The sequence below is a fragment of the Podarcis tiliguerta genome (assembly GCF_965153285.1).
Source record: "Podarcis tiliguerta genome assembly, chromosome: 9".
NCBI lineage: Eukaryota > Metazoa > Chordata > Lepidosauria > Squamata > Lacertidae > Podarcis > Podarcis tiliguerta.
Window position 1 is genome coordinate 9,878,074 of NC_139542.1, and position 26,414 is coordinate 9,904,487.

Here is a 26,414-nt window from a genome sequence, read left to right on the forward strand (position 1 = left end):
AAATCGCAACAGCTTCTCCTGCTGCAATCGTTACTTGCAGTTTTTGCCAATTGTTTCTCCCCGCTCCAGGCATCTCACCCACTGCTATTTTTGAGGAGGGCTTTGTAGCAGCACTGCCCCCAGACCAGAGTCACAAAGCAAACTCTTGGCTTCGTTTCAGTGTCGGGAAAAGTATACTTACTTTCAGCTCGGGGCTGTAGTTCAGTTTTGATCTTCAGCACATAGAAAGTATATAAGCAAAATGAGAGCTATAGCTTAAACACAGAGAATTGTAGCGGTGATGTTAATGCAAGAGGAGGGATGTCCTGTTGAGGAATCAACAATAGAAAAACCACACCGTTGAAATGCTGCTCAGGAAGAAATTGCATCTGCTGCACAAATTTGCAAACCTTGTTTTCCATTACAAACAGCATACAGCAAGATAACGAGGGTAAATATTTGATTTTATTACCTCTTAGAAAGAAGGTTTTGCATATTCTGTGGAATTAAAATGATATAAAAATATAGGCTTTAGATACCAACAGGTTTTTTTTTGTTTTTAAATCCAGTGCTTCTTTTCCATCACCTGTCTCAAAGAAGCACATCAGACACCCAGTTTCCCCCCTGTAATGTAGAAGGTTCAAAGCTTTATTTTGAAGTTTGTTTAAACAGATTGGACAATGTCTTATGGGCACATAAACAACCAGCACTTATTTTGGGGTGTGTTTGCTGTAAGCAATAACATTGTATTTCCTCTCAAGATGTTAACACGGAAGGTGTCTTCATAAACCTAACCCACACAGTCGATACTGCCAAAATTGCAGGCTTAGATCACAAAGCAGCTTCTGAAGTGTCTAAAGTCTGTTCTTGAAACCAACTGCACCATTAGGAAACCGAACCACTTGATGGCCAATTTGGGGAAAGGACACCAATACCATTGGAATCCTCTCGCCCCATACTAAGATGTATTGATATATATATAGATATATATTTTAAACCGCCTAGTGAGTTTTGGTCATGGAGAGGAAATTACAGGTTCCATAAGCCTCTGAACAACGGAAGGGTGTCCATCAACTGAACACCCCTCCTCTGATAGGTATGCTCTCATTTAATCCATGTTCTATGAGCTTGATATCTTCCAGGTCATCTTTTACGATGCTGATCAGGTGGCTGAGCCCTTCTTGTTGCTGTTTCAGATGCTAAAAGAAAGGGAAGGGGGGAGAGAATAGCCACATAAACACTCCGCTTTGACCTTCCCAAGCCTAGCCTGTGAATTTCCTGGCAACAGTCAGCCCTTCTGTTTGTAAAATGCTAGGCATCAGTCCTCAACTGAGAGATCACAACTGCTCCAATCTTTCCCCTGTGTGTTTACATGAGAGACATGGGTTACTCAGCAGAAAGTCACATGCTGACACCTCCCCTTTCATACACATTAACACTGGAATCCAGACCCAGGGTTAGGTCACAGCTCTTGTTGCCTTATTCAGCTTACCATGTTTCTGTGTGTTGTTTTTTAAATGCAACTTTCTAGCCCTTATGTTTCGGAAGACAACCTTGGAAACATGTAAGCGTTGCCTGGTGGCAAATGGCCAAAAACTAGGGTTGACCAGGGCTTGCAGCGGAGGCTCTGCACCGTGGAGTCCGTTCCCCAGGTTTTCTATGCTACCAAGCACAAATTTCACTGGCCATCCCGCTCCTTCACCTCATGCAACAGAAACATCCAATTCTTTGGGAATGGAAATACTGGCAGCACAAAATATGCATCCGGGACTTTCTCATGTTATTGTGACGAAGGAATTTGCATTCCGGCCGGTTGTTACCTGTTTGATTTCCCGCAAGAGGTCTGCATCGATGTAGTACCTCTCTTCCGATCTCACAGCTCCAAAATGGTTCTGCATTCTGATCTGGGACATCAACTCATTCAGCCGGCCCTGGGAGAAATAAAGGAAGAAACGCTGAATTCAGGGAAGAAGAAGAAGAGTTTGGATTTGATATCCCGCCTTTCACTCCCCTTCAGGAGTCTCAAAGCGGCTAACATTCTCCTTTCCCTTCCTCCCCCACAACAAACACTCTGTGAGGTGAGTGGGGCTGAGAGACTTCAAAGAAGTGTGACTGGCCCAAGGTCACCCAGCAGCTGCATGTGGAGGAGCGGAGACGCGAACCCGGTTCCCCAGATTACGAGACTACCGCTCTTAACCACTACACCACACTGGCAGAAAGCAACTTCTTTTTCCCTGCCCTGTGGGACAAGTGGCAGAGATTTATAAGCAGATCCAGTCCTTAGAACAGGGGTAGGCAACCTAAGGCCCATGGGCTGCTCCCAAATCACCCGCTCGGCGAGCCCCCGTGCGCTGCACTAAGTGGCACAGGGATTCGCTTCCGCAACGCCAGAAATTGTGTCTACGCAGACACCAGAAATCACGCACGAACACAATCTGGCCCCTGGAGGAATCTCTGCTGCAGACGAGGTAAACCTTGCCAACCCCTGCCTTAGTATCTCCAACAAGCAAGTATCTCAAGGCATCTCATGATGTAGCACCCTGCTGACTTGACTCAGTAACCTCTCACTAAGGCTGCTTTATTGAAAGGAAGCATCAGTGATCAGGTTGGGAGGCCTGTGAAAATGTACCACTTGCAGATTTTACCAGATTAGTTTGAAGGAGCTCGATGCATTTCAAAGACCCTGTCATAGTATGCTTTTTCAAAGAGGAACTCTAAAATGCATCTAAACATGAACAAACAGCATGGCATAGGTCCAAGGCGGACACAGCCTTCCACATTAGCATAAAAGAACTTGGGAGATGTAAGACAGGCATGAAATGCAAGTGCACAGAAGGACCAATTGCAAAGCACCAGGCAGTTTGCTGCACAGTTCTGTGTTTGGTGTGCAAGGTTATGCGTCCTGAGTTGCTGACCTTGAACTGCGTGGGAGCATTGAGTTCACACTGGATCGTATCCAACTGTACGCGAAGCTGCTCCTCATCGGCTTGGATGGCATAGCCGCTTTTCCTCTGGATCTCTTGCTTGATTAACACCTTCGTGAAGAAATTAAGATGCTTTAGAAGGCTATCCCTTACCAAAAAAAAAAAAAAGAGATTATCCTTTTTTGGGCAGCACAGCTGAATGTAGAGCACCTGGTCTGTTTTTCCCAAGGTGCCATGGGGATGCAAAATATGCCTGGAAATGGGAAGGCCATCGTCAGACACACCTGAGGTGAATAAGGCTGCTCAAGGGAGTGGACAGGTGCAGAGTGTCTATGCACAGAGCCACAAGAGGGCCTTATTGGTAGTGGCGCCCACCCTGTGGAATACCCTGCCATCAGATGTCAAGGAGTTAGACATTTGAAGGCAGCCCTGTACAGAGAGGTTTTTTTAATGTCTGATATCTTACTGTGTTTTAGTATTTTGTTGGAATAATATTAATAATTATAATTATAATAATATTACTAATTTATTTATACCCCACCCATCTGGCTGGGTTTCCCCAGCCACTCTGGGCGGCTTCCAACAAAATATTAAAATACAATAGTCTATTAAACATTAAAAGCTTCCCTAAACAGGGCTGCCTTCAGATGTCTTCTTAAAGTCTGGTAGTTTGTTTTTCTCTCTGACATCTTGTGGGAGGGCGTTCCACAGGGCGGGTGCCACTACCGAGAAGGCCCTCTGCCTGATTCCCTGTAGCTTTGCTTCTCGCAGTGAGGGAACCGCCAGAAGGCCCTCGGAACTGGACCTCAGTGTCCAGGCAGAATGATGGGGGTGGAGATGCTCCTTCAGGTGGGCAGGGTACAAATAATAAAATTATTATTATTATAAGATACACATGGAGATTTACAGAGTAACAGAAGTAAAAAAAAACAAAGAAAGAGGAGCTTATAAACCCATTTTCTCCCTAGTTGTGTAATAATTTATTTTTTAGGTACAACTGAAAGTTAAGAGGCCGTAAAATAAACATGTCCAGTGTACACTATTCCATCCCATAAAACAACCACGTACCATATCAACTGTTGTTTTTTAATTATAAAAGGGGGGGGGGGAATGAGAAAGCAGAACCTAGAAAGGCAAGGGGCAGTGTGTGGCTAAACTGGGATCAAGACCCAAAGTTTCTTTGATCTCCTATCCAAACAGCAGTTTGAATGGCTTTAAGAGGAGAATGAAGATCTATCTGCTGGTGGCTGATTAGCCAGGACAGCAATAGGGAACCTCAGTGTTCTAAGGTAGCAGGGAGGTCTGGGAGAAAACACAATGTCAGGGAGAGCACTCTTGCCTGTATGGCATGGACTTCCCAGAAGCACCGGGGTGGCCCCAGATGGAATCAGGATGCAGGTATAGATCGACCCGGGATCCTTTTTTTATGGTCTTATCCATCTTCCCCCACACTGCAGATGGGAGGACTGAGGCAGAGACAAAAGGGGCTTGCCTCAGGACCACCTTAGACAACCCTAGTTGAATTGAGACTTGACCTGAATATTTCCTGACCTTCCTCTCATGTTCTTTGCTACTGCACTTTACCTACATTCTTAATCACCACCCATTTTTACCACAGGGACAAGCAACAGCCTACCTGCAATGTTCTGTGTGAGAGATCCATTAGCTTCCGCTTGTACTGAGCTATTTTGGCCATCGTCGTAGTCTGGTTTTTCTGAAGCTCACTTATGTCTTCTGATATTATCTACAGACAGGGAGAGATTGGGTCAACTGTTTAAAGAGAATGCACAGGTCGTGAACTATCAGTCTAGTTTTACACCTGGGTGTCCCTTCATGTGTCAAAAGCCTTTTAAATCCTTTGCAGATGCAGCCCACAACCAGCTACAGAATTATGAAGCTGGGTGGGTCTACAGGGACTGCTCTAAAAATCCCCTGAAAATCAAAAACACATGCTTCGAAAATCACAACAAGCCAACTGCAGAGAGAAAAAATGGATGCAATGTACCATAGCAGAAATGCTTTGGGGCGGGGAACACTTTAATAGAACTCAAAGATTAAAACAGATTTGATACCATTGAAGTTAGTCGTGCAAGTAAAGCGGTATTACTGATTTAGCCACTAGACAGATTTAAGACTAAACACAGGAAACTGCCTTATTGCAACTCAAACAGTTATATTGTCTGCACTTACAAGGAATGATTCAGACAGTTTTTGCCAACACTACTTTGAGATGTTAATGAGTGAACCTGGGACCTTCTGCGGATAAAATGTACTATAGTGGGCTATGTCCCTCCTCTAAATTAGGGAGGTTAGACTGAAATCCCAATTTTTTTTTTAGAAGAACCTTCATGCATGCGACAACAGTGGATAGAATTTTCATAGCAAAAAATTGGAAAGGACAAGTGATACCCACCAAATTAGACTCGCAGGTGAAGATGATCGAATATACAGAAGTAGCCAAAATGACGGGAAGTTTAAGAGATGATTCAAAACAGAGATTAAATAAAGAAAGGAATCTCTTTAGAGAGTATATAAAACAGTACTGTAAAAATGTAAATGCTTTGACGGGTCTGGACTGAATCTTGCAAGGCAAGAGAGGACCAAATAATAAAGTAATTTTAAATATTTAGAAAGAGGAAATATAAAAGTGTGAAGTAGAAAATGAAGTTTAGATAACGCAAGGGGATGAAGTCAAGAGAATGTGATGTTGTTTTTTGTGTTTTGTTTGGTTTGTGTAAAATGTATGTATTGTTCTAGTAAAGCTATAAATCAGAAAAATAAAATAAAACAGGGAGGTTAGACTTCACTTTGAGCATCTCAAGTGTAGCTCCCAGTGAAAGTGAAGAGACTGGGTTGATTTGTGCCCCTGGAACACACAAGCAGTAGAAGCTCAGTGGAAATATTGTAGAATGTGCTCTGCCTCTTGACTTCTCAAAGTTTGGCATCTTCCACGCTCTTTACAACGGACTTGGAAATTGCTAACCCCAGCCTAGGTGGAGCAAGCGACCAATCCCTGGCCCTGAGAGTCCAGAGTGCTTTATGGTATTAAGTTTCTGGCACCTGGAACACAGGATTTACAAAGCAAAAGGCAACTAGACTCTTAGCCAGAGCATCCATTGTCAGCCACAAATAATCACAACAGTGGTATTCAAAAGCTGGTGCTCACATCTAATCTGGTTTGATGCTGCTTTGTCATTTGGTCTTGGACTTTCAACCTCCTCAGCAGTTCTTTGAAACCAACCATCGGCACTGGAATCAGCCTAGAGCAAAGTAAGAGCATTGACGTGGTAGAAATTAGGCAACACATAGAAATGATTAGGCTATAGGAGCAAACAAGGCACTCTAACTAGGGAGTCAGGAGGCCTCACCATCCCTTTAAGGGGAAAGGGTGGTGGTTTTTGTCTCTGGTAAATTACCACGAATCTGGTTCAAACACATGCACACACACACCCTTGATTGTGCCAACTCTGTTGCCAGCAGCTGGAAGTCTTAACAGATTCCACTGAAGATTGTAGGGTTTGGCGTCCCAACAAGCTCTTAAGAGTACATATGAGGGATAGCATGCCTGAATATGCACCAACATCTAAAACTTTCTTCAACCTGCAAATTTAGCGTAGCTTCTCCCCAATGTGGTAGTAACAAAGCAAGATTTTAACACAGGGACACACTCAAGCATGCATTTCCCCACATGCATTCTTGTGATGGCTCAGTCTTGCATGCACCTCCTAATTGAAAGCCATGTAGATTTCAGTGTGGCGTTGTGACTATTTTCCAGCTATTGCTCTTGGGAGCTTGGGTGCTCAATTTGCCCATCCCTTCTCAGAAAGACACATAATTCCCATTTCAAATTATCCAAGCAATGCAAAACCAACCTTGAAAACCACCAGACTTACTTTTCAGGATCTGGATTGTCAACTTTGGCCTGTTCCCAAATGATTGGATCAACTCCTGGAAAAGGAAAAACAAGGTAAGTCACTGAGGACAATATCGAGTCATTGAGCCTCAGCCATTGTTTAATAGGATCAGATTTATCTTGCTAAAAACACCCAGATTTAACACATGTATAACTCATAGCCTCCCTCCCCCCCAAAAAAACAGGTGAACTACATTTCAGAAGTGACAATTTTAACACACTTCAGATATTTTCTTCATATCCCATTTCCAATTAATTCAGTCATTTTTTCTCTTGTGAGAACCCACCCCTAAAGAAGCATTCATTACTGCTGCAAGTACCTCTTTCTGTTTCTGTCCTGTCATGAGGGAAAAGAAAAAAAACCAACCCACCACTGATCTACTGCACAATGAGTGAGTTAGAAGATTATTTACTTGTCCTTTAGGTCTCTTTCCAGATTGTATCTACAAGCCAAGTCCATTACAATTCATCCCATATCTAAAGCAAACCCCTTAAATGGCTGGCCAAACACTTATTTTTAAAGAACATGACAATTCTTTCAGCTTGTATTACAGCAGGACATGCTCCTCCATCATCTAACCTCGGCCCTCCAGATGTTTCGAGACTACAATTCCCATCATCCCTGACCACTGGTCCTGCTAGCTAGGAATCATGGGAGTTGTAGGCCAAAAACACCTGGGGGGCCAAGGTTGAGGAAGCCTGATCTAACCAAAGCACTTGGCTGCAGTACAGATTACCTGCAGGAGGACTCTGTAGCAGCTGCTTGACCTGCGCTGGAGAAAGCTCTGTCCTGGCCATGATGAGGGTGACTCCAAGCTGCTGCAGCTGGTTTTTGACATTTGCTTGTTCAAAGTGTGCATACAGAGTGGTAGATGGGACTCGCCTGGAAGTCCCATTTGGAGATCGCTCAACAACATAGATGACTACTTCAGTCCTAAAAGAGCCAATACAAACACTTATATTTTACACATTTTAAAAGAACTTACTGTTGTTACACTCAAGGTTGATCTCAAAAAAACCAAATGTATTCATAGCATCATAGAATTGCAAGGGACCCTGTGGATCATCTGGTCCAACCCCCTGCAATGCAGGGACATGCAGCTGTGCCATATGGGGATCGAACCTGCAACCTTCCCCTTATCAGCACCATGCTCTAACCAACTGAGATGGTCTGGCCAGCTTCCTCCAATTATTATCTGCCTGGCTGGGCTCTTCATCCAATGTATGTATGGAGCTTGCTATGGCACCAATTTCCACCCATCAGCAACTTGGATGGGACACTCTGTAGATGGACCTCCAAATGAGAAGCCTCTGGGGTGCCTTCACCTGCTCCTGAGAGGGATGTCCTGCAGATAAGAGGAAGCACCTCAGCCCAACCTGGCACAGAGAGGAGCAAAGGAGGTGAGGTGAAATGGGTGTGCCTACGCCTGTTAGCCATCCCTGCATCAAGCATGTTACTCTCCTTGGGCATAAAGAGGCCTTTTCTTGCCAGGAAGGGACACACATGCACCATGCAATTTACTTACTGATCATCTGGCATGGTCTTCACACCTTCCACGTTGACTGTGAGAGTCTGGTTTGAACCTAAGATTTTGTGCACAGATTCCACAAGCTGCTGCTGCTGGCTTCGAATTTCTGCTTCCTTCTTGTTGAAGACCAGTGCTACCAAGCCATCTTCATCCTTGTTGTTGGACATGCAGCTATAGCCAACAGCCTGTGAAAGGACAGCAGCCTTTTCAGCCAACCAAAAGATACCCAAACTTTTTGCTGCAGCAACACAAAGACATGAAAGCTACGATTCCACAACTCCGTGAAATGTAGCGAAGGAAATCAACTCCAAATGTCTAGCAGCAATTAAGACCAGAAGCATTTTTATTAGGAATATTAGGGAATGAAATTAAAAAGAAGGATGTGAAGTTATTTAGGTATGCAGTGATAGCAGCTAGAATTTTGATGGCCCAGAAATGGAAACAGGAAGAAATGCCGACGAGGGAAGAATGGAGAATGAAACTGATGGAATATGCAGAAATGGACAAATTAACGGGGAAAATTTGGAACCAACGCGATCAGAGATTCACAGAGGACTGGAATAAATTTACAGAGTATATAAAAAATGTATGTGAGGAGCAATTAACGCTTGTTGGTTTTCAAGAAGCTCTGTGAAAACGATTGATAGAAATGTTGCTTAAAAGATATGATAAGATTAAGATTGTTAAAGCGCAATATAAATTTAAGAAATGTGAGTAATTGTGATAATGTGGAAAATTGTCAGACAGGCTGAGGGAAGTCTAAAAGATGTATATGTTAGAAGTGGATGTTAAACATGGATGGAATGCATTTTGGAAATTGAATAAAAATTAATTATAAAAAAATAAAAAATAAATGGCTAGCAGCAATTAAGACTAGCTAGCCAACCAACCGTTTCCAAGAAGGTGGTCTTCAGAAAAACCAATAATACCTTAAACCTGCAGAAGGGGTTTTCCTGCGAGAACTCCACCGGGGCAATGCTGTTGTTGAAATATCCTTTGCCTGTGCCCCAAAATGCCTGCAGCTGGTTCCACTTGGCCAAAATAGCATCTCGCTCATCTCCCAACAGTGTGGGTGCAGAAAGGGCACTTGCTGTGTTTATCAGCTGGTTAGACTGGGCAGGGGCTTGAGCAGGCTGACTGAAGAGGCTTCCTAGGGCTAAAATGAGATGGGAAGATAGATGGCAAATGAAATCCAACCACGCAAGGCTAGCCCACTATCCTCTCCTCAAAGTAGCCCCTTTGTAAAATAAGATGCTGACCAAGGGTTTACATATTTTCTGAGCTTATCGCTATTATATTTTTTGAAATTTAGGCAGATATATCATCATCAAACCTTTACTGGCATCACATACAAACATTCAGAATAAATAGGCCAGTGCCATCTCGTTGCCATTTCAACAGTACAGTCATTTGCCAAAGGGAAGAAGAGGAGAGCAATCTATTTCATCTCTGTGGGTCCCCAGCAAGGGCAGGATCCTGTAGCGTACTTCGGTGACAAAAAAATCAAAGCTTAGCTACTGTCTTGGTGAGCTCCTGGTTTCTCCCCTGTAATAAGAAGCGTATAACCTCTGTCCCTGGTTTCCATACTGGAATACATAGATGGTCTAGAAATTGTTGGCGGAGATCATCATACATTTTACATTTAAGGGCCATGTGAGCAAGATTCTCCACTAGGTGGGCATCACAAGGGCAGATCCTATCTCCTTCAGGCACTCAACACTCAACCAGAATACAGTTCATAAAGTCCACTTCTTTGCCCAACAGGCTGTCACCCAGATGTCTGATGGGAGGGAGAAAGCAAGAGAGGAAAGAAGGAGCTCCAATATGAAATAAAGAGGCTAGATAAAACCCCTGGCACTATTTAGCCTTAGGGTACCTACTTGGTTGCTGCTGCTGCTGCTGGGTGCTGAAGGCTCCAAATCCCAAACCAGTTCCCAAACCTGTGCCAAGGCCGGTACCTGTCCCGAAGCCAGTACCAAATCCAAACCCCTTGTTCTGGGTAGCACTAAACAACCCTTGAAAGAAGAAAAACGGGACAACACAGTGTGAATAAGGTCATGCTAAGCTCCTGTAATGCTTTAACTGGAAAGACATGTGCAGTGCAATTCATGCGCTCTTACCACCAGCCCCGGTGTTGGTAGGTGCCGAGAAGCTGAACGTAGATCCAGCTGTGGTGTTTGCCGTCCCAAATCCTCCAAAGGCCCCTAGGAAACCAAAATGCCCAAGTCAAAAGAAGAAGAAGAAGCCCGGAAGCCTTTTACGAGGCCACAGTTTTGACGATCACATGCCGGTAGGTTTTTTTTAGGAAGGGAGATGGTGACAAATGAATGCTGATGAGGAAACAACTCGTATGCGTTGCCCTCGTTTAAAGCCGAAGTGATTGCAGAGAAGGGGCTAACACTAAAGTAGCTAGCACGCTTTCATCTTTTGGGAAATCATATCAGATGCACATTTTTGTTGTTATTTTTTGGAAAGCCTATCCTGTTACTTGAAGGAAAACACATATAAATTCTTTTTTAAAAAAACAGCCTAATCAATGCAGTGCCTCTGCTTTAAACTACTCTAGAACATCAGTGCTCCTTATGTGGGCATAAATGTGTCTTCTGAATTTTCCTTGCATTGTAGAAACCAGCTGCTCCCAGCACTCTTTGCATGCCCTTCTTTGTGCTAAACAGGCACAACAGAGTTGATTAAGTGGCTTTGCTGGAGCTCCCAGAATAGGTGTCAATCAGAAGAGGGTTCCAGCCTGCCATTGACACATTGGCCCTGCAACTGCTATGCTGCTTATATGGACCCTGCTCTTCTCCTTGACCAAGCGCCAACCAGCACTGTTCCTGACTGAACTTATTGGGTGAAAGATGCACTGGTTAAACCTGTCCTGAAGCACTCAAAACCTATACAGTCATAAAATTGGGGGATGGACCCAAAGACTAAGTTAGTTGTGCTTTAGTAAAGGTAAAGGTACCCCTGCCCGTACGGGCCAGTCTTGACAGACTCTAGGGTTGTGCGCCTATCTCACTTAAGAGGCCGAGGGCCAGCGCTGTCTGGAGACACTTCCGGGTCACGTGGCCAGCGTAACGAAGCTGCATCTGGCGAGCCAGCACAGCACACGGAACGCAGTTTACCTTCCCGCCTGTAAGCGGTCCCTATTTATCTACTTGCACTTCGATGTGCTTTCGAACTGCTAGGTTGACAGGTGCTGGGACCGAGCAACGGGAGCTCACCCCGCCGCGGGGATTCGAACCGCCGACCTTTCAATCAGCAAGCCCTAGGCGCTGAGGCTTTTACCCACAGCGCCACCCGCGTCCCAAGTTGTGCTTTAGCCCCACTGAAATCAGGGCTGACCTGGGCTCCTCTGGATGAAAGTGCAGGATTGTAAATGTATTAAACAAAAGAATAAATAAACAGATAAATAAATAAATACTAGTGTGAAACCAAGTTTTTATAAACGCATTAGAATTTGTGATCCCTGTCTGCACTCAAAAGATTAAAGTTCAGTTATAGCTGCCATCTTAAATCAATTACAGTATTTTAGTGTAATACTAGTAACAATCGTAGCTCAGGGGTGAGCTCTGTCTCGTGTCCTTTCTTGCACAGAAATTTTCCAAGAAGAATTTTAAAACTGATTGGAAGTGTGAATGCATTTGTATGCGGTGGGCAGAGGTGCGAGAGACTCACATTGTGAAAGCCATTCAGACCAATCACAAAGCAAACAATGTCACTGGGGTGAACAAATGGTTTCTTTTAACAGCTGAGATGAGAGTTACACTATACAAATAATTGAAACTGTTGCATATTACAGTACAGAAATGATAGGACTATGGAATGATATAATTTCCTATACGAACAGCCACAAGAACTGAAGGTTAACACTAAAGGAGCGCATTAGAAATACTGAATATTAGAATATTGAATATTAATGTCAGGCACATTCAGGTACAAAGATGGATCGATGCCTGGCTGTTCAAAATCAGCTAGTTGAATTATCAACTTGTTCTACAGGCAGTAAATAGTTGAGAATGTTTAAAAGTCAGAATATTTTTGTCAAAGCCAGCATATTTCTCAAAGACCAAAAATTAGGATTGCTGATTTTTTTTAGCTGATCGTATAAAATTTGCTTCTCCATTAAGCCTTGATAAAAGTGTGGTGAGTTCGTGATGACTGAAATCCAATGAAGAGACGTAGGAAAGGGGGGAAACATAAATGCAGTAGGGTCCAAGAATTTGAGATACAGAAAAATACCTTTTCAAAGTTATTCAACTTTATTACCAAGGGATCATAATTTTATATCCCTGTTTGCAGAATGCACCTGACAAATTTGGCCTGCTAAGACACTCTGGCTGATTTTCCTTGGGGGAAAACCATTTTAATGACTCAATCTAGATCTACATGGATTCAAGGGTAATTCACACATTACACTGTTTCATAGGCACACAGTAAATGGGGAAATTGTGAAAGGAAACTGAGAATTCAACACCCTCCCAAGCTTATAGGGCACAAACATGGTGGATGTGTACTATGGAGGCATGATTTGCCATGAATTCATCCCATGTTTGGAGAGGTTGTCTCCCCTTCACACTCTACATCACAGCAAGTAGCTAGTAGTCCCACAGTGCTGTGTTCCGTATGTATTGCCTCTCACGTGGATTTCCTGACCGTGCAGACTTCCTCATTTATTGAATGGAGGGACCTGATCAATCATTTCTTTAACGAACGCATAGACTGCATCCTTCTGTGAAGCTTTATGTTCCCATAAGCAACTGCTGGATCAGAGCAGTTCCTCTTTGCAGCTGCTTCAGTGATAAAACAGCTTTGAAAAATTAAGCATTTCAGTCACACATTTAAGGAGTCCGATGCAAACGTTATTTTAAAAGCTGCAAGAATAAAAGCAAAAGAGGTATTCTGCTTCTACTCCAGTCCTTAAACACTGAAAGAGGTCTTCAATTGATTTTAATGGAACAATGCCACATGAATGGGTTTAGACCCCAGGGGCCTGAAGCAAATTCTTGGACCCTTCCCAGCAACAATGCAAATTACAGACACCACCTGTGTGCATTCTCTACCTGCACTGGCCAGACTGTTACCAAAATTGAATGGTGGAGCCGAGGTAGTAGACACACCAAAATTCCCAATATTAAAATTCACTGCAGGATTAGCAGTTAATCCAAAACCCCCAAAATTAAACCCGCTGGCAGTGGAGTTTGCTGTTTCAAGCCCACCAAATCCTGATGAGTGGGAAGCAGAAAAGAAAGCAAGGAAGTATTAGTGAGAAACAAAACATGTAAGCAGTAAAGCCGTTTCTGATTAGCAAAAATGAGAAATTTCAAAGAACGCAGGAGAAGAAACATCAGTCCATAGCAAGAAAAAGTACAAGAGAGTTTCTCTACTGTTATGGGACAAATGAAGTTTTCACTGCCAAATATTAGTTCTGCACCAAAAACATGCAAATAAGAATTCCTCCTCCGTATGAGAGCAGGGTGTTTTGAATGGTCTACGTTTTGAAGGGTTTAGAAGTAATGAGCTGAGCAGTACACTTAGGCTTAACATTTTGTAGATATGAAGGACCAAGTAAAGAACCGTTAACAAACTTGTTAGTGGTTCCCTTCCCCAAACTTCCATATGAGAATTACATTCTCCCCATGGCTGATCAATATGAATACTTTGCATTTAGACATGGATTTTTGTTCAAAGTGCTTCACATACATTATCACAACAGTCCATATCATCATGCAATTTGTGAATTCCCAAGTCAAATGCAGCCTGCCAGCCATATACTAGACAAACACATACTCTTCGCAGTACCAGGCAGACAACAGCAGGCTAGCACAGCACTTCCCAATTTGCTAAGTACTGTGGACCTCCTGTTTTTCAAAAGCCAAGCCACAGGACTCTACAATCCTATGTATTTCGGAGGAATTAGCACTAATTATGTTTATTTGTGGGGCTCTGCAACAGGGGACTGGCAGCAGCCAGAGACCTAGTTTTGCTAATGGATGGGAACAGAAGCGTGGCAGTGGGAGAGCCACACTTTGCAGCCCCTTGGCCTTTCTCTACAATCACCCTGTGATATTAATTAATAATAATAATAATAATAATAATAATAAGTGCCTCTTTTGTGTGTGTGCGGGGGTGCTCCTTTGGGATATATATAGTTACATTTATACATAGACCCTGTGATATTAATGAATAATAATAATAAGTGCCTCTTTTGTGTGTGTGGGGGGGTGCTCCTTTGGGATATATATAGCTACATTTATACATAGACCCTGTGATATTAATGAATAATAAGTGCCTCTTTTGTGTGTGGGGGGGTGCTCCTTTGGGATATATATAGCTACATTTATACATAGACCCTGTGATATTAATGAATAATAAGTGCCTCTTTTGTGTGTGTGGGGGTGCTCCTTTGGGATATATATAGCTACATTTATACATAGACCCTGTGATATTAATGAATAATAAGTGCCTCTTTTGTGTGGGGGGGGGGTGCTCCTTTGGGATATATATAGCTACATTTATACATAGACCCTGTGATATTAATGAATAATAATAAGTGCCTCTTTTGTGTGTGGGGGGGGTCCTCATTTGGGATATATATAGCTACATTTTTATACAAACCCTGTGATATTACTATTATTAATAATAAGTGCCTCTTTTGTGTGGGGGGGGGGTTCTCCTTGGGGATATGTGTGTGTGTACACACACACACACACACACACACACACTTGCATTGCAGGGGTTTGGACTCCAGGCCCCTCGGGGGTCCCTTCCTGTTCTAAAACCCTGCGCCAAGCGGGCATTCAGGCAACCTTAAGGCGCATCATCATTTTGTGCGTCTTCCTTGCGCTCGCGTTCATTTGCGCGTGTTGTCGTGCTTGTCCTGACCTACGGCTGGAACAAATAAAGCTGACTTCCTCCCTCCCGCCCCCTCGGATATCGCACTGCGCCTCCGAAGCTGCTGCTGCTGCTCCGCAATAGGCAGCCAGGGATTCAACAGGTGCTGCCCTTCCCCGCCCCCCCCCCGCTACCTTCTCGGTTGCCACGGCGACCAGGGCTACACCCCTCCCTCTCCCCCTTCTCCGCCCCGCTGTCCCCGCACTCACCCGCAGGGTTTGGGGCGGCTGCAGCGCCGGCGGCTGGCCCGAAGTTGAAAGCCATGAGGGAACCCGAGCGGCGGCGGCGGCGGCGGCAGCACCCACTGACCCTGGGAAGGTCCGCTCAGCGTCGTCGTCCGGGTGGAAACTGCAACCCCGACGCGGGAGGCCGCGACCAGACCATAGAGATAGGAAAAGTGTAGAGTGGAACCCAATATTAACGCCGGCCGCGGTTTTCTAGGGACCCGCCGCTCTGCCCTTCGGCCTCCCTTAACTTCGACTCCCCTTTACGCATTTCGCGTCGAAAAATTAGAGCGGGAAACTAGCTGAAACCTGGCACCGGGCGTCCCGGTTTGAAATCGCCGTGGCGCGTCACTCTACATTTCTGCGTCTGTGGTGAAAAAAAGGTTCCGCCTCCGCCCGGAGAGCGACGCTCGAGCTGGCTTGTTGCCCCGGCAACGAGGCGCTGTGGTGACGTCAACGACGACGACGTAAGATGCCCTCGCGGATTCCTAGACCGGCCCCTGAAGCGCCACCAATTGGGGAGCGGGCTGCGGGAAGGTAGAGGCTCCGCCTTGTGGACTGGAGGGGAAGTGCCCGATGGGATCCTGATGGGGAAAGTCGGCCGTAGGGCAACCCATGTCGGAAATGTAGATTTTTTTTGGGGGGGGGGGAGAATTTCCAACAACGTCCGCCCCCCCAAAAAAAAAAACCTCAACAAGTTTTCCACTTTTTGAAATATGGCAACCTGCTTTGGTGATCCTCACACCTAATGATGCGGGATACGGTGTGCAATAGGTTCAAACCCTATTCCGACTCCGACCCTAGGAGTCCTCATAAGAGATCTGTTCCTGGAGGAAAAACTGAGGGGAGAGACTTCATCAGGCAAGGCCTCCTTCCACCTGCCTTGCCCACCCTCTAGTCTCTGCTTCTCAATTTGCATTGTATTATTCTATGCACTGTGGCTTGCCGTTGTTTTATTGATTATAGTTTAGAAATTATTTATTGTAACTGTTGAGTGGATTTCTGTTTAACTTTCATATGTTATTATTATTTAATACTATTATAATGATTGTTGAATATTACTTTTTGATGTAGGTTGCCTGTTTTAAAGATATGTTTCATTATCCCCTTTTTGTATTGCATTAGATTGTTATAAAATGTACATTCTTTCTTTCTTCAGCTTGTAAACTGCCTTGAGTATTGTAAGATAGAAAGACGGTATACAAATTAAAAATGATGATGATGATGATGAAAGGAACTGCAAACTATGACTCAGTGAGGGGATTTAGATGTGTGTTTCAGGCCTCCGCCAGTTTAGTCCTGCACCATCCGGTCCCGTTTGTCACCTGTTAGTCCTGTTTATCACATGTTTAATAACACCACCATTGTGTTCTCCTGGAATCTGCTGCGGTGCATGCTTAGCAGTAAGGTTTGCAAAGGACACACTTGAGAATATTGCAAATGAGGTGCAGCGATCACTGGGAGGGCTTTTGTCTGTAGCAGCTGCACACTTCCCCCTCTTCAGTGCATCTAGCCAGAATTCTGTTCTCTTTTCATTGGCATTTTCTTTGTCCAGGAGGGGTGAGGTGCACTAAGTATTGAAAATGTATTTTCTACTGCTGCTGCATGGCTATACAGTGGTACCTTGGGTTAAGAACTTACTGTAATTCATTCTGGAGGTCCGTTCTTAACCTGAAACTGTTCTTAACCTGAAGCACCACTTTAGCTAATGGGGCCTCCCGCTGCCGCCGGAGCACGATTTCTGTTCTCATCCTGAAGCAAAGTTCTTAACCCGAGGAACTATTTCTGGGTTAGTGGAGTCTGTAACCTGAAGCGAATGTAACCTGAAGCGTATGTAAACCCGAGGTGCCACTGTACCTCATTGTGATTTCAGAGATTTTGTGGTCTTTTGCTTTAGCTTTTTTGCGTTTAATCCAGCCATAATAATACCAAGATCCTTTTCAGAGGCAAGGGAAACTGTAGAAAGTATGATTTAGGCCATACTAATGAGAAATGACTCCCCAGAACTCTGGGACAGCTAGAAAGCACACGGTGCGTACAGGGGCAGACTTTGGTCTTTCCAATTTCAATGGCGCCTCACCCGAGGCCAAAATTCAGTGCCCCTGCCTTCCGTCCTGCTTAGTGGAGTACATCTTCAATGCGATACCTTACAACTCTCCTAGGCTCTGTGCCCAGAGCGATGGAAATGGTCATTGCTGCCCTAAATTCGCCTCTGGCGCATAGTAGTTAAACGATGGCATTTGCTCCTACAAGAGGCAATAATGGCAATCCATTTTGATAATTTTAAGAGAGAATTAGACAAATTCATGGAGGATAAGGCTATCATCAGTAACTACTAGATGTTCTATCCTCCACTGTCAGAGGTTCTGGGCACCACAGTTCAAGAAGGACACTGACAAACTGGAACGTGTCCAGAGGAGGGCAACCAAAATGGTCAAAGGCCTGGAAACGATGCCTTATGAGGAACGGCTAAGGGAGCTGGGCATGTTTAGCCTGGAGAAGAGGAGGTTAAGGGGTGATATGATAGCCATGTTCAAATATATAAAAGGATGTCACATAGAGGAGGGAGAAAGGTTGTTTTCTGCTGCTCCAGAGAAGCGGACACGGAGCAATGGATCCAAACTACAAGAAAGAAGATTCCACCTAAACATTAGGAAGAACTTCCTGACAGTAAGAGCTGTTCGACAGTGGAATTTGCTGCCAAGGAGTGTGGTGGAGTCTCCTTCTTTGGAGGTCTTTAAGCAGAGGCTTGACAACCATATGTCAGGAGTGCTCTGATGGTGTTTCCTGCTTGGCAGGGGGTTGGACTCGGTGGCCCTTGTGGTCTCTTCCAACTCTTCTATGATTCTAGGCAGCATGTCTCTGAATCCCAGTTGTGAGAATCACCCATGGGCAGAGTGGGGCTGCATTCATTCCTGCTTATGGACTTGCCACAGGCATCTGGTCGTCTTAGCATTTGTCACCTGGACAACTGGCAGGTAAGAATGTATCTGCTCACCTGGCCCAAGCATATACAGTGGTACCTCAAGTTAAGTACCACATTTTTCGCTCTATAAGACGCACCAGACCATAAGACGCACCTAGTTTTTGGAGGAGGAAAACAAGAAAAATATTCTGAATCTCAGAAGCCAGAACAACAAGGGGGATCGCTGCGCAGTGAAAGCAGCAATCCCTCTTGCTGTTCTGGCTTCTGGGATAGCTGCGCAGCCTGCATTCGCTCCATAAGACGCACACACATTTCCCCTTACTTTTTAGGAGGGAAAAAGTGAGTCTTATAGAGCAAAAAATACGGTACTTAATTCGTTCCGGAGGTCTGTTCTTAACCTGAAACTGTTCTTAACCTGAAGCACTACTTTAGCTAATGAGGCCTCCTGCTGCTGCCGCGCCACCAGAACAAGATTTCTGTTCTTAACCTGAAGCACTATTTCTGGGTTAGCGGAGTGTGTAACCTGAAGCGTATGTAACCTGAAGCGTATGTAATCCGAGGTACCACTGTAAATGGACAGGATTTCCTACTGTCTTCTCTCAGAAGCAGCAGAACTAGAACAGGCCTGGTTGGCATTTTTTTACATAGAGGGAGATTCACTAACTAAACAGATGTTCCTTTGGAGGAAAATATTCAGAAATGCAAGTTACAAGAATAAGGAGAAAAGGCAATGAAACAAAAAAGCCATTTAATGTGAGATTCCCATTAACATGACAACAGTTCATTGACATGACAACAGTCCACTTCGTTCATTACTAACAGGGCTGAGTGTAAAGAGTCAGTGTTAGATACCCCCCACCAAAAAAGGGCATTCTTTTTGCTTTGGAGTAACTACCATGATTGACCTACAAAGAATTGCCCCAAATAAGAGCTGAATCTTTTTCATAGTTTGTCTCCTGATACTAGATTCCTCTTTTTTTGCATTAAAAAGCTGTCAACTGTGACATGTCCCTAGAGATTTTCTGGCTGTACCACTAAACATGTTTTAAATATGGAGAAGTATTATTGAAGAGAGATTTGATAGTAGGCTTTTTTTACTGCTTCTACAGTGTGATGGTTAAGATAAACTCGTCATCAACTATTGTTGTGGCCTCGGGAAAACTTAGGTCCACATCATATATGGCCCTAATACAGGTTTCCTGGCTTACACCAGTCTTATAAATATTCTGTACCTGAAGCTCTCCGAGCAATTTAAATAAGCCCTTACAAACCATTAGTTATGTCAGCGCAGCCCACAAGAGAACTTATGTTTCAGGAAATCCCAAAGTCGCCTAGGAGCTCCTCTGTCGGAAGATGACAAGCTTCCTTGAAAGATGGCTCATCCACAGCTTCAGGAGACGTTTCTTGCAGCAGAACTATTTAACAGGGAAGCAAACAGTCTCCACTACAACTAGAAAAAAGTGCCCACAAATGTCACCATCGCCACCCCTCAAACCAAAAATAGGAAAGGATCCTGGACCTTTCAGTTTTGCTCTTTCACTAACTTTGCCTTCACTCAGTCGTCCACAGCAAGCAGCTGGCCCACCCTGTTGTATACATGGTTCTGCCTAAATTTAGAGACACAGGACAGGCAACCTTTTATGAGGGCTGCTCGGTGTTTTAGAAACATTGCGCAGCCCTCGCTTTAGCCACTTGTGATAGTACTGCGCACAATCTCCCTGCCTTGACCAGACACTATAAACAAGGGAGGAGAGACTGTGGCCTTGCGGACGTTGTTGGACTCCAATCAGCACCAGCCAGCATGGCTAATAATCTGGGATCACATTGAGTCATAGTGAACCTGGAGTGCCATCTTTCCCAACTCCCACATAACATAAGCAGCCTGGGAGGCTTTGCACTGTTAGGAGGGCCTAAACACTACTCAACCCCCTAATACTAAGACTGAGAGGCAGCATCGAAGGGGCAATTTCAAGAACTTGGAATTCCTTTTAAATGAACACTGAAAGGTGATCTGAGCCAATGACCTAGCTGTAGAGGCGCATCTATCAGAAATAATACTGTACTAATACTATTCATGGTTCTAAGTTATCTTTTGCTTCTTTGTACCCTCAGAAATATATACAAGCAGCCTCCCTGTTGCCTTCCAGTTATTTTAAGCAATGATGTGTTCCAACTGCTTTAAGTGTAAATGTTCATGCTATAATTTTGTAAATGTACTGCGGGAAATAATTTGCACAAGCTTCCAAGGAAACAATTAAGGATGCACATCAATCTGCAATGCCTGCAGCCTCCATTGGACAACCACGGGGCAGCTTCCTTCCATGAGATGACTCTCAGGGTCTAGTAATGGGAGAACCATCTCTTTCTCCTACATAGACTTGAGGTCTTTAATGAAATCAGGAGTTGGACAACATCTGGAAGGCCACTGGTGAAACCACAGCTGGAAATGGAACAGTGGACCAGATGGGTCTTTCGGCTGCTCCAGAAAAGGAATTCCAGCGACACATTCCAGCACAACTGAAATAAAGGAATAACTGTTCTTAGTGAACACTATGAATGACAAAAAGTTGTGTGTCTTGACAACCACTCCAAAAACAGATGGGGAAACTGCTTTCTACCACAGCTTCAGGTAATCATTGCTTTTCCAATGAGAGAGGGAAATGCAATCAACTCAATAATGGGGCGTTTGGATGGGGGGGATAGTTATACCATGTTACTTTGAAGAATCAATAAGAGATCTTTAAATATAGTAATGGGGCATTTGGTCAGCAGGCAGAATGAGATTTTAGGTAATGCCAGAAGCAATGCAGATTACATAAGGAAGAAAAAGTGCACAGAACACTGGCAGGTTATGTTGCTTGCTATACCTATCTAAGTATGAGCTGGGCCTCTCAGAAGAGGCTCAGCTGGTCATTAAGTAACGTAGGTTGGTTTGACCTAGTGGTTGGAGCTACCTTCTCTCCAGCGAAGGTAGCTTGCAATCCAACTCTTCCCTTCTTCTCCAGTGTGCACACCTGCGCAAGACAACAGCACAGCTCTTTTTCCACAGGCTTCTGATTCAGGTGCCTTAAACTCCCCATTAGGCGACGCAGCCCTTTCCTCTTCCAGACCTCACAATGTAAGTTTGTGCCTTTTTACACTCGGGGAGGCTCAAATGTTTCTTTCCAGATAAGCAGACAGGAAGAGAGGGTTGGCACAGCTAGAGGCCTCTCACTGAGAGGTCTCTTAAAATGCTGCTAGATCAGAGAAACTGGCTTATTCGGAGATTATGTCTAAAGAAACTAGGGAAGCAATTGCAACTCCAGGCTGGGAGCAGCGGGGCTGAATCAAGCAGCAAAACCACCATTGCACACAGAGCCCTCCTGCCACCGCAGAACAGGATGGCAATAAAAGCTGCCCATTGCTGTTACACCAACTCTAGGCTGGCTTGGCCAGAGAGCTCAGGTCCATTGCCAATAGCTGATCCAGCTAAGGCAGCTCTCCCTGCCCATCCCAAAATGCCTGGGGTTTTTTGGGGGGGTGGCAATGTAAGGTTGGCTGCCGCCAGCAAAGATACTGTTGATGGCTGCTTCTACCTGCCTGCACTTTCAGCATTTTTGCAGTGATGGGAGGCTCCTGCTGGCAGAGTCAAGGGCAAAAGGACAGCATTGGCATTTCCTAGCCCCTTCGAGGTAGCATGTCAAGGGCTTGGTTTGGTCTGTAGGGACACCTCACAGAGAATGCAAGAGGGGCACGTCTTTTGACAATTTTAGGCAGCCCATGGAAAAAGAGCAACCAGTGATCTTTACAGGTGTGCCGATTCAAATGCACTCCCTTAGTGTTCCTTATCAAATACTTGAGAGCCGGCTCTCGGGAAACATTTTCTACCCACAGACCAGCTTTTAGAAAACATTTGCATGGCGGCCGGTGGGAAGACACACCAATTCACCTAAAAGACAGGTGGCGAATTGGACACGTTTTTAAAATAGCCCACTGGACCAGGTATCTGTGACTCCCAAGTGCACTGCTAGACCGGCTCCAGGTCACTTTCACAGGTATGCATTCATGGGGAACCACCCCAAAATCGATCCAATGGATGCAGAGCAGTATGGTAGAAGGGTGGGCTGTGTTAGTTCTGCAGCCATACCCGCGGAAAATGCGATGGAGGCTGGAGATCTCCCTTTGCATCGTAGGATCAAGATCATGAGCTAGCTAGACCGACAAAACATTCCCAGCTATGCAATGTGAAAATGGACACAAGGAGGAAACTAAAATGCCTAGTAGGTCAGAGAGACTGGCAGTAAGTCAGGTTACTGAAGGGCAGGATTGTACCTAGTGATTCTAATAAATAAAAACGGACCCATTGCAGCTGACACAAACTCCTATGGCCTGCCAAACAGGCAAACAAAAGGGGCCGATCCACAGACACCTACACCACTACAGTCCCATGGGAGTCAATGGGAGAACACCAGTGCAAGTGTCTATAGCCACACAGGGATATTAGAACGCTGCTTTTTGCAATCTCGGAAGACAACGGAAGTTGCCTTTGCTCCAGCTTTTTAGAAAAGGCAGCACTGCAACCTCCACGCTTCAAACAGCAGTCCACTTTTCACAAAGCAAACCCTTCCTGAATGCCGCAAAACCCGAAACAGAATGTTAACATATATTAGTGTGCAGGGGAGACGGTCAAGACTGTTGTACAGCGTAGTGGTTGCAGGTAAGAGCAGTTTGCATAGTTCAGTCATCACTAAGCTCGTTTCTGAATAGTGTTGTTCTTGTTGTTGCTGGGGAAATTGAGTCACGATGTCCGGATGAGCGGCGCTCTCTCGTCTTCGGAAGCCTGCAATTAAGACAGGAAGGAAAGAAAACACAGAACTGAAAGGTGCTATCCTGACAGGTATCAATATTGCAATCCAAGGCTGAGAAATACAGCATGTGCTTCCCTTACACTGTAGAAGTGTCTCGGTTTTATACCTGTAAAACTGTCACAGCTTCCCGCAAATAATTCTGGGACTTATGGTTTAGGGTGGGTGCTGAGTATTAAGAGATCCCCAGCTCCACTCGCAGAATTACAATTTGGGGTGGGTGGGCAGAGAATTTCACGAAATTAGTTGAAGTCTGTGTTATGTATATGCCTTAAAAGATCACACAAGCACATATATTTGGAAAATTACAGCAGGGATATGATGTATATGGCTTTTAGGGAAATGATCTTAGATATCTATCATGTCATGGTCATAGGTTCTCCTTTGAAAAGTTGTGTGTCTTAATGCACCATGTTCTAAAGACTCTACCATTTCAGACTGGAGGTGTGGTACATTTGAATGTCCAGTTATAGCAATTATCTCCCTGCTTGTGGAAAATTAGCACACCAGGGACAGGCTTTCAAGTCTAGCCTCCCCCCTCATATGTCAGATTTCTACATGCGGGGAAGTTTTCATCTCCACCATCGAACTGAGAAATCTGAAAGCAAGTCAAGATAACATGACTCTCCATTAGATGAAGTGCACTGCCCTCAAATGTAACTTGGATCCAAATTCTGGACAAATCTTCCAGCCTCCCCGGCCAATTGACAAATTGGGAATTGCACCCTCAACATTCCTATGATAAAAACCAGCTGTTGTCGCCCCCCCCCCAAAAAAAACTGGACACATTTTGCATACTGAAAATTCTTACCTAAAAGTAAACAACTGGCAATACCCACCCCCCACTCCCCAAAACCCATCACCATGGCCGCAAGACTTGGCAAGCCCTATTCCATGCAGTCTCTTAGTTAACCCATAAGCGCAGTAGGTAAAATTGCTTCTGGGGGGAGCAGAGTGAGAAGGACAGGGAGAAGCAGGGGAGAAGGGGTTCACCTGGCGAAGCAGAACCGCTGCCGCTTTCTGCGAAAGCACTGGTGGAGCCAACCCAGGGTTTCCGCTGGTGCACCTGCACCGCGCTGACCTCCCCAATGCTTTCTGCTCTCGCTTCCTGGAAGCAGAAGTGACTGCAGCTCCAGCCCACCGGGTAATGCTGCCTCTAGGTTCAACTGAGAAACCGGTGTCCGGCCAGCAACAGAACAACACCCCTTGCTTGTTTCTTCTCTCTCTCGTTTTGGACAAAACCCACCACCGTGACGGACACCCCAAGCAAAGCCGCATGGCGCACACCAACACAGACGCAGGTTTGCTTTTGCGGTTGCAAGAAGCTGCTCAGAAACGAAGCCCGCGCAACAGGCAGAGTGGGGGAAAGACTCTAGGAGCAGTCCGGTGTCCCTCCGCCAACTTTCAAATGAGGGTGGGCTTCTTTTTTGGGCGTGCTCCTAAGTACTCAACTTGGACTGGGGAGACCTGGGTTCACATTCTCACTTAGCCCACAATGATTGCAAGGATACTTTGGGCCAATCAACCTTGCATGGTTGTTGTGTAATCTCCCGCTTGGACTACTGCAATGCGCTCTATGTGGGGCTACCTTTGAAGGTGACCCGGAAACTACAATAAATCCAGAATGCGGCAGCTAGACTGGTGACTGGACCACATAACACTGGTCCCGAGAGATCTGCATTGGCTCCCAGTACGTTTCCGAGCACAATTCAAAGTGTTGCTGCTGACCTCTAAATGGCCGCGGTCCGGTATACCTGAAGGAGTGTTTCCACCCCCATCGTTCAGCCCGGACACTGAGATCCAGTGCCGAGGGCTTTCTGGCAATTCCCTCACTGTGAGAAGCCAAGTTACAGGGAACCAGGCAGAGGGCCTTCTTGGTAGTGGCGCCCGCCCTGTGGAACGCCCTCCCATCAGATGTCAAAGAGATAAACAACTACCTGACATTTAGAAGACAGCTGAAGGCAGCCCTGTTTAGGGAAGTTTTTAATGAGTGACATTTTAATGTATTTTAATCTTTGTTAGAAGCCACCCAGAGACTCAGCCAGATGGGCAGAGTACAAATAAATTATTATTATTATTATTATTATTATGGAAGGAGGAATGGAAGAAAATGTGTATAAAATTAAAACAAGAAAACAGTAACTAGGACTGTTCCTGACTAAATAAATCTAGTTAAGGTGTTGTAGGATTAGGATTATATATGATTTATTTCGGTCAATGTCTAGTAGAACTAGAAGAATTTTAGTCAGTGAATTAAATCCACACATGAGGAAAGCTGTATCTCTAGCTTAGGGGAAAAGACCACGCTCTCTTTCTTATTCAATAGGGGAACACAGCAACACAGGAAGCTGCCTCTTGCAGTCAGACCAACAGTTCATCCAGCTCAGGATTGTCTGCACTGACTGGCAGCTGCACCTACAGATGCTGGGGACTGGACCTGGCAAATACTCTACCACTGGGCTAGGGCCCTGACCCACAGCACACAGATATCTGAATGGACATCACCTTAAGAAGGGCACCCCCTTCTCTCGCTTTCTCTCGCAAGCACACACATGCTCACAAGGCGACTTGACTAATCAACCAAGCAACGGTGCCATTCTAACTACGTCGGCTCAGAAGTTAAGCCCCGCTGAATTCAATGGGGCTTACTCCTAGTAAGTGGGGTAAGAACTGCAGCCTAAACGTCCCAACCTTGCTTGGGGTGCAGGAGTGAGATTGCCAAGACCTTCAAGCGAGGAGTGTTGACCTTAAGGCTGGTTCACACATGCATGTGTTTGTTGTTCTCGACTCAAAAGATGTGTGCTTTAGGGCGAAATGCACATTCACGCAGAGCGAAAAATACACATTTTGTGATAAAGTAAGTCTTTAAATGTGTATACAAAGGTGGTTTTCATACTGATTTTTTTTTAAGTCAAAAAGGGAACAAGATGGGCATTGCAAACTGCCACAGATGGGGAATATATTGACTGATCCGTCCATTCCCAGTTTGAGCTGATATTGGGCTATGTGAAAAAAACTACTGTTGGCAATTAATTAGTCATGCAAATGTGCAAGTCATTACCGTCAATGAATGATGGTCATCATACATGTGCGAAACAGACCTTGAGACTTTGGAGTTCACTAGCTAACCGTTTCTCCTTAGCGAATAAGGATTGTAGCTAGGAAGGAGGATTAGGAAAGA

The 26,414-nt window shown here is 44.8% G+C and overlaps 2 protein-coding genes across 4 annotated transcripts in view; both read right to left on the reverse strand.

Moving 5' to 3' along the window:
* Positions 1-422: 422 nt before the first annotated feature.
* Positions 423-15,828, reverse strand: NUP54 (nucleoporin 54). 2 transcript variants are annotated; one of them, XM_083398459.1, is made up of 13 exons: positions 15,449-15,828; positions 13,409-13,570; positions 10,466-10,549; positions 10,226-10,360; positions 9,275-9,501; positions 8,343-8,530; positions 7,554-7,750; positions 6,797-6,851; positions 6,070-6,163; positions 4,540-4,647; positions 2,895-3,014; positions 1,800-1,910; positions 423-1,178 (listed from the first exon to the last, which is right to left on the reverse strand). In XM_083398459.1, exons 1-13 carry the CDS (start codon positions 15,501-15,503, stop codon positions 1,050-1,052), a joined length of 1,665 nt encoding a protein of 554 aa, XP_083254585.1. In that variant the 5' UTR covers positions 15,504-15,828; the 3' UTR covers positions 423-1,049. The 2 variants fall into 2 exon arrangements, with proteins under 2 accessions (XP_083254585.1, XP_083254586.1); XM_083398460.1 differs by lacking the exon at positions 13,409-13,570 and having other exon boundaries at positions 15,449-15,821.
* Positions 15,829-19,120: 3,292 nt separating this feature from the next.
* SCARB2 (scavenger receptor class B member 2) overlaps positions 19,121-26,414 on the reverse strand; it is a 34,590-nt gene continuing 27,296 nt past the window's right edge. For both annotated transcript variants that reach the window (XM_083398491.1, XM_083398492.1), the window contains one exon: positions 19,121-23,208. In XM_083398491.1, the coding sequence (XP_083254617.1) occupies positions 23,167-23,208 (42 nt within the window). In that variant the 3' untranslated portion in view covers positions 19,121-23,166. The remainder of the gene's footprint in view (positions 23,209-26,414) is intronic.